Source organism: Punica granatum, chromosome 2, assembly GCF_007655135.1.
Source record: "Punica granatum isolate Tunisia-2019 chromosome 2, ASM765513v2, whole genome shotgun sequence".
In the NCBI taxonomy this organism is placed as follows: Eukaryota; Viridiplantae; Streptophyta; class Magnoliopsida; order Myrtales; family Lythraceae; genus Punica; species Punica granatum.
In genome coordinates this window covers 6841119-6849588 of record NC_045128.1, presented here as the reverse complement: position 1 = coordinate 6849588, position 8470 = coordinate 6841119, and the positions used below count along the sequence as shown (strand labels likewise).

The window sequence follows — 8470 nt, the reverse complement described above, 5'->3', positions numbered from 1 at the left end:
ACATTTATATGTTTTTGAATAGATGCTTGGGGGTGGGCGGAGTCCGCGCCAAGACTCATGTCCAGCTCTTACGAGTCGGGTAATGCAGTCCAAATAAAATCCAGCCAAGGCGAGTTCGCACGAGCCAGGTCCAAGTTGTCATCCCTATTCCTTTTTCGACTTTCAATATGAAATCTTTTATGATATATAAATATAAAATTATTTTACTTTCAAGATGGTAGTTATATATTGTTATCATTTTCAATTTTTTATATAATATCCACAATATTAAACCTTCAATTCTTTATATAATATCTGTGATATTAAGTATTGACATGACGATTACCACAAAATTTTCTATTTATATGCCCGCAACACATTTATTATATGCCTAAACAGCCATCACTGCCCCCAGCGTCGACGAGCTTGGGTGGTGCTAGCTAGGTGGCCGAAGCCTGGGCCGTTTGAATTCAGAGTTAAAGTTACTTTTATTTTGATTTTGATTTTGATCGTGGAAAATGACAAATGAGATGTGATTATAAATTTGATTTGGGAAACGTGTGTTTTTGTTGTGTAGTGTATTGAGTTAAAGTTAAAGTTAAAATTTTTGAATTGGAAAATGTGTATTTTTGTTGTATAGTGTGTTGAGTTAAAGTTAAAGTTAAAGTTAAAATCACGTAACTCTTTAACTCATTTGGTTTTAGGATTAAAATTTTAATCTACCAAACTCAATTTTATTTTTATACAAATTTAACATTGTAATTATTACTTTTTGTCCTTTTTTCTTTTAATAATAATATTTCAATTATATTTTTTAATCATTTTTATAATTAATTTTTTGATAATAAATTCTCGATCTACTTTATTTATATATATATATATATATATATATTCTCTTATATTCATATATTTTTTAATATTTGTAATAATTATTTTTTATCTTTTCTTATTGTTCAAAATCCACGTAAATAATTTTGGTTTTGGTACTTTTCTTGAACGAGAAAAGGCATAAATGTTGGCAGTTGTACTAGGCCATGGTTGCGACAAGGCTAGAGTCATCCTCGTCGGAGATAGCATTCCCACCCATGGCCTCGGTGATCATGGTTGAGCTTGGGCAGCGTAAGCAATCATTGGTAGTTGTATATTGTTATCATTTTCTATCTTCCGAAGGACGAAGCTAATTGCGATCGGTTGACATTGGCCACCATCGTAGAGCCCTTGCGAGGCCAACTAACGGCTTTATCAAGGAGGTTGGCAAAAGGGGGCTAAGTTAGGCTCGCAGGAGGTTAGATCTACCATCATAAGGAGGGGTGTACACGAATACCGGGTATATCCAAAATCGGTTGGAATCTACCTCGTTAGGGTATGGTCCATGTAGTTCATATTAAAAATAGAGTAGGATCCGAATATTAAAATAAGGAACCGGTGAAAATCGATTCCGGTTTCGGTTCCTGCTTATAGGTTGCTCAGAACCGAAACCGATAACAAATCAAACCCAATAATAATTTCCCTTAGTTAAATTTAGATATATTTCTCCTTTTTACTTTACCATCTTCCCCTCTTCGTCTCTCTCTCTATCTCGGTGGAAGTTTCCCATTCCTTATCGTCGGCAACTTTGGTTCAACGACCTCAATGTGTCCTTGGTGAGACCTGATCATATTGCGGATGTTTAGTTTTCTGGATGGATTGATGAGACATGTTACTCTTTATTGTATTGTGGATTAATCTAAATGTATGTTCACATTCTGTTTGCGTTATTACTAATTATGGATGAGATATTTTCAGTTTTATTTAGCGAGACAAAAGAATTTACAAGTTTCAACTGGGTATTTGAAACCTGTGGTATAATACAGGTTCCAGATAGGTTTCGGTTTCATTACTCAACATCGTAGGGTTCGGTTTCAAAATCTTAGTACATGTTCATATCTGGATATCGTGAAAAAAAGGGGATACCCATACTCAAAAGCCCCTAATCATAATGCCCCGTTTGGATTAAGGCATTTATCAGTCAACCTCAAGAGAGCATCTTGGTCAATTAAAGAAAGTGCGGCCGACCCCCACTCTTCTAGTCAGTGTACATTACGTTTATCCTCCAGAGTTCTATTGATATCCTGACTTCCAAATGTAAACTCAGATTACGCACCGTACTATTAGAGCTCGTTTGGAAGGGTTATGGCGAGTTTTTTGGATATATATATATATATATATATATTTATAGGTGGTTATGACTTATGGCGAGTTATCAATCCTCCATAACCCACTCAATAATCTTCCCCAATCCAGCATCCAAACAAGCTTTTAAGATAGAACATCGCAAGGAATATAGATCGGGTAAAAGAGATCTTCGGCACAAGTCAACAGCAAGAAGCTCCCATCTTTTAATCATCTAAGGCATTAATATGGAACTAAAACTGTTTCTTCCCGTCTCCGTACACATCTCAGTGAATTAAGAATAGGGAGAGAAGGCCAAAGAAGGGAATAAATATGCAGGGCAGCCAGCCAAATCAAATTCTGCCCTAAACGAATACCAATAAGCCTTCCTCCAGATGCAACTATAAAACTACCTCAAGTGGCTGTAGTGCAAAATACAGCCTCAATTCCCCCGATATACCCGGAAAGAAAGATCTCGACTTCGTTTCTTTCAATCATTGCCTCCTCTTCACTGGCCATAGGCGAGAACATCTGCACGGGTGGGACAGAGTGAGTTCATATTGGGATGAGCCAATAACAGCAATGGCGGTTTTCATATACCTTATCGCATCTTTGTCGACATTATGGTCTTGTTTTCTTCTCTGCTGGCTTGAGAATCTGGAAGGAGCACGTCAAGTTCTCATTGACAATCATCATCGCACCAGCATTGTCAAACTCACCACAGTAGTTGGGTGCTGAAAATATCGTCACGAGTTGCCTATCTGCAAAGAATTCGTACCCATCTTCTACGACCTGGAAGAGGTAATCTCTCGAAACTCAATAACTAGTCGCATCACAAAGCAGAGTAAATAGAGAGCATTCATCCGAACATTGCCTTGATGGAAATTACAGATGCTACATTTGGTTCGCTGGACTGAATTGACACAGAAAAGAATGGACATGAATTAGAATGAACAGAGAATAGAATATAAATTTTGATACAATTTTATTTTGTTTGGTTGGACGGAATAGAAAAATGTCGAAAACTTGAAATACACCGAAAACAAGATAAAAAGACATAAATACCCCTATTTAAAATATTAAGATGTTATATTAAATAGAATTAAAAAAAAAGGAAAATTCATTATTCATCTTCTTCAAGATGAACGGTAATGGCTTCCCACGAACCCAGCCCCAACTTGACCTAGCGACCCAACCTTGACCCCGTGACCCCCACCGGTTGGGTTCGCGAACCCAGGCTGCGGATTGCCAGCCCAGGTCTCGACGAACCCAAGCTCGGGAGACCCGAGTCGTGACGTTTGGCATGGGTTCGCAAACCCAGTAAGGGGGTTACGGGGTCAAGGTCGACCTCCTGCGTGGCTCAAGAGGTTGGGAGCCGCCCTAGATCCGACCTCTTGAGTCGATTCGAACGCAGGAGTTTGGTAGCGATGGATGGGGTGGTGGCGATGGAGATCTGACCTCCTGCTACGGAGGCAGCAGCGACGGTGGTGATGGAAGCGCCGAGCAGCGGTGGCAATGGAGTGGCTGAGGGGCAAGATGGTGATTGTGATCTACTCCCAATTGGAATTGCCATGGAGGAGGGGGGGACTAGGTCATAACTATTCTCTCTCTACGAAGGATGAGAGGTCCCATCCGGAATTGCCATTCCCATTCTGGATGCAAACAAACGCGGGAAATGTTGTTCCTCGCGGAATAGATCCGGAAAGGATTGGCATTTCCGGTCAACTAGACATGCCCTGAGAGTATTACGTTTGCATTGGGAAAAATTAATTTTGCTTTGATAAACACCAGCTCCCGAAATAGTGGGAGGATGCAAATTTAAACAGTTCATGTTTAGAAAACCAATTAGCGGTTCAAATGCAAGTTAACAAGTGCCCGAGATGCATCCATTAGTTCTTTGGAAGAAGCAATAATCAGGAAAAATACCTGATGAGCACGGCAAACAAGATCCAAGTCATGCTTTGCTAGGAACTCTGAAACCTTATCCGCACCAAAGGTGTAGGATACTCCTCTGTCATTCATGCCCCATCCCTTCATATCCTTGCCCGGGTCTGACCAGAGTAGATCACACAACAAGCCATTATCGGGTACGGCAGTTGGGCGAGGAAGACTTCTTATTTGGTCTAAGCCGTTCAAATCAGGAGAGAGTCCGCCGTGCATGCACAATATCCTGTCATCAACAAGAGCCGCTACTGGGAGGCAATTGAAACAATCAGTGAAGGATTTCCAGAGCCTCACGTTGAACCGCCGCTTACATTCATCATAGAACCCATATATCCGGTTAATGGAAGCACATTCATGATTCCCTCTAAGAAGGAAGAAGTTCTCCGGGTATTTAATCTTATAGGCAAGCAAGAGGCATATGGTCTCCAAATTCTGCTTGCCGCGATCCACGTAATCTCCTAAGAATAAGTAGTTGGAAGCAGGAGGAAAGCCCCCGTATTCGAAAAGCCTCAGCAAGTCACTGTACTGCCCATGAATATCACCTGAAAATCACAAAACAGAATGTTCTCAACTCAGAAAATATTGAATCGACCCGTTTGCTCTAAGGGAACCCAAATTTTCCGTTTTTACAGTCCACAAACTTGGTTGCCCAATTTACCAACGGAAAAAAAGTCTGAGAAATTTAAGGAAGAAAGCAACAGCAGTTCTCTGAAACTGTTAACTGAAAATCACAAACAAGAGGTTCTCAATACAGAAATAAGAGGTTCTCACTACAGAAAACATCGAACCGATCAATTAGCTTCAACAAAACTAATATTTCTGCCTTTACAATTCTGCAAATTCGATTGCCCCGAAATTAACACTTCATCTTATTCTCAACAAAAGAAAGTTGAGAAATTTAAGAAAGAAATCATTCATAGTTCTCTGAAACTGTTCAATGAAAATGAAATGAGCAATCTTCAGAAACCAAATGCAGCCATGGCTTCCAATAACAAACTCAAACCCCTTGTTGTTCCATTCGACAGCAGGCAATAGCATTTGCAAAGTAACTGCTATGAGCTTCCGAACTCCATAGCCACTAAAAATCGAACTTCTACACAACTTAGTCCTCACTGCAGCAAAAATCGAACTGATTAGTTTGCTTCAACAAAACTAACATTTCGGCTTTTACAATTCCGCAAACTCGATTGCCGGTCTCACCCAAGAGGGAAAAAAAATAAAATAAAAAATAAACACTTCATCTGATTCTTAACCAAAGAAAGTTAAGAAATTTGAGGAAGAAATCATTAGCAGTTCTCTGAAACTGTTCACTGAAAATGAAATGAGCAATCTTCAGCAACCAAACGCAGCCATGGCTTCCAATAACAAACACAAACCCCTCGTGGTTCCAATCGGCAGCAGGCAACAGCATTTGGCAAAGTAACTGCTACGAGTTTTCCAATTCCATAGCCACTAACAATCGAACAGCTTAATCCCCATGGCAGCAAGACCAAAGAACAGCTGAACTCTGGTTTTCAAGCACAACGGTAAAACGAATGGCTCACCGCAAATCTTGATCGGAGCCTCGAGCTCGAGCAGGTTGGGCTGCTGGAGGAAGATGTCCTTGGAGGCGACACAGAGCTGCTTGATCTCCCCCTCTGAGAGCTGGACCTGCTTCCCGGGCCTCGCCGACCGGACCTCAACGAGCCGGGCGATGATGTCGTCCAGGGTGGCGGGGTCCATCGTGAACCCCTGCGGTTGCGCCGCCATTTCTTGTCGGAGCCCTACAGGCGGCGATCGGTGGGGTGACTGTTCGATGGCGGATAGAGAAGCGCCGAGAGCTTCATATTAAGGAGGAGGAGGAGGAGGAGGCGATGGTCCGTTGGTCGGCGGTCAGCGGAATTCCGCTCCGGACAGCCATTTTTGTTCTTTGTTGGATGTCTTCACTCTGCTGCTGGAGACAGGTGTGTTTTTATTTTTCTCGGAGTGTGAAAAAGGGAATTTTCTCGGGAAAAATATCGGGGAAGGCGCAGGAAAAATGATAAAATTTATTGAACTATTTTGTTGGCAAAAGAATTAATTTTTTTTTGTTTAATAAATGCTTTTTATTCCCTCTAGAAAAGTAAAACAAATCTATGTATAATATATAAAGTCTGGGGCAATCACCGGATGCCGTTAGATACCGATACACTTTTGGTAAAATAATGTATTCTTATATGTTTGTAACTGTCTATGTTAATTAGTGATATGCATTAATACCTACTGTGAGCAACATAATTTTCGTGGCATAAATATTCAATATTATATATGTATCTATCTATTATTATTATTATTATTATTATTATTATTATTATTATATCTAATTAATTGGGAATTGGGAAATGGGATAACCGCTGGTAGGTCACCATCGCATCCCATTTGTAATCGTTAATTTAATTAATTACATAAATTATTGACCATTTATATTGAATGTACCTAGAAAAATAAATAATCTCATTTAATAAAAACTGATATTTAAAATAATTTCATCCTTAATTATATCACAATCAATACAAATTGTAAATCTTAAATAAAAGCATGAGAAGGCACCACATAAGGCAAAGCATGCTTCTGGTTGCGAGACTTTTTGAGTCATCACCAATAAAAACGTTATACTTGGTGCGATATCGCATTACCACATTAATTTTAGAAACCAAAAAGACTTGAACTCATAAAAAGTCTTATTACATGAGTAAATAAATTCACAATTATATTTATAATATATTGAATTTTATTATTTAAGTAGTAGGAGTCGTGCAGTAATACATGAAATTTGGTATATTATTAATTGTCACTTTTTTATTGAATGAATAAAATAAAATATATTCATTGAAGGATTTTTCGAATAAGAGAGAATTGTATGTTTTGACAGTGAGTTGAGTACTAAGCTCGCTTAACATATCAAGATAACAAATTACATGCATAAAATGTATAAGAATAAGAGAAAACCCATTTTTGTAGAGATTCTAATGAAAGAATTTATAATAGTAATTTTGTTAATTATAAAATCATTCTTCGAGGTGGGGTCGGTATAGATCAATTATAATATATGAAGACCAAATCGCGAGAGCTGAACGCGCCACCTAACTCGAATTAACAAATCCATAACTCTGCATTGATTGACTTTTCGAATCCAGTTAAATAAATTTTTACTACATATTTTATTTATGTTTTATTCAATTAACTTTTTCTTGGACAGGTTATATTCAATGAATTTTTCTATATTTTGTCCATATTATTTGTATATATCAATGTATAATTATGAGATTTTTTTAAAAGGATTTTTCTAATCTATACACAAGGGCATGGAATAAGCAACTATAAGTTACCATCTACGTATCTATCAATATTACGGTGCGTTTGGTTTCAGAGTTAAAGTAACTTTGATTTTGATTGTGGAAAAAGACAAATGTTGTGTAGTGTATTGAGTTAAAGTTAAAGTTAAAATTTTTGACTTGGAAAATGTGTATTTTTATTGTGTAGTGGATTGAGTTAAAGTTAAAGTTAAAATTTTTGTGATTTTAATATTGAAAACAAACGGGCCATTAATGATTACACACATATTTTCAATGCCAAACATATTATTTATTTATTCTTAGAAACAATAATATTTAGTCTAACTAAATATAATTTACAATAATTTAATTATTGATGCAACTATAATCAAAACCCAATTATAGAAAATAAACCCTAAATTCATAGATTTTAATTTACAACACGGTCGATAACTGGAAAATTCTTCTCGAAGTGTGTGATTCTTTTTCAAATTCACTGTAGGAAATATTCTATAAATATAAGACATGAAAACTCATTTCATGCATGATTGTCCTACTCATTGTAGTTTTTCATGCTAGTGTATATGTATTTAGGTTATTACCTATATATGTTATTCACTTATGACTAAACTATGTGTTTGTTTGCTATCACGACTTCCAATTTTTTGACTCTCACTCCGGCCGTTGGTGTTTATTATATCTAATGGGCAAAATATGTAGCTCTTGACACCCATTTTATTTTATATATTTTTATTTGTATGCTATAGGTGTTAATATATCCGATCACAAATTTTGACAAAAAGTTATTGCAGAATGCACGAGTATCAACTAGTTTATATATAAAAAGCAAGCAATGAAAGCTTGGAGAAGTAGCTATATATCATAGATTCACAATGTTAAAACCGAATGGAGGAGAGTGTTTAGTGCAGTAATATTTGCCCTCTAATAATTGTAATTGAGAGATTATTTTGGATTTAATTTGCACTAATGGAACGAGACTTCTCCCACATGTGCCTTTAATTTTTTTGGATGAATGTTTTAATTCCCTTTTTATATTTCTCATTAAATACATAAATCAATATTATTATTTTAAAAAAAAAGGC

At 37.2% G+C, this 8470-nt stretch overlaps 1 protein-coding gene across 2 annotated transcripts; it reads right to left on the bottom strand.

Annotated features, from left to right (window-relative positions):
- Positions 1–2326: 2326 nt before the first annotated feature.
- On the bottom strand, positions 2327–6049 carry LOC116196804 (serine/threonine-protein phosphatase PP1 isozyme 4). Of its 2 annotated transcripts, none has more exons than XM_031526708.1 (4): positions 5619–6049; positions 4057–4616; positions 2731–2922; positions 2327–2641 (listed from the first exon to the last, which is right to left on the bottom strand). In XM_031526708.1, the coding sequence occupies exons 1-3, from the start codon at positions 5821–5823 to the stop codon at positions 2752–2754; spliced, it is 936 nt and encodes a 311-aa protein (XP_031382568.1). In that variant the 5' UTR covers positions 5824–6049; the 3' UTR covers positions 2327–2641; positions 2731–2751. The 2 variants fall into 2 exon arrangements, with proteins under 2 accessions (XP_031382568.1, XP_031382567.1); XM_031526707.1 differs by having other exon boundaries at positions 2327–2661; positions 5619–6048.
- Positions 6050–8470: the final 2421 nt, after the last annotated feature.

What these genes read in the sequence shown, in the direction of transcription:
- LOC116196804 (XM_031526708.1), bottom strand. Translation starts at nt 5,823, where the DNA reads ATGGCGGCGCAACCGCAGGGGTTCACGATGGACCCCGCCACCCTGGAC. An exon ending in GGCTCCGATCAAGATTTGCG is followed by an intron (nt 4,617 to 5,618) that starts GTGAGCCATTCG and finishes TGTGATTTTCAG; the next exon opens with GTGATATTCATGGGCAGTAC. An exon ending in TTGTTTGCCGTGCTCATCAG is followed by an intron (nt 2,923 to 4,056) that starts GTATTTTTCCTG and finishes TACCTCTTCCAG; the next exon opens with GTCGTAGAAGATGGGTACGA.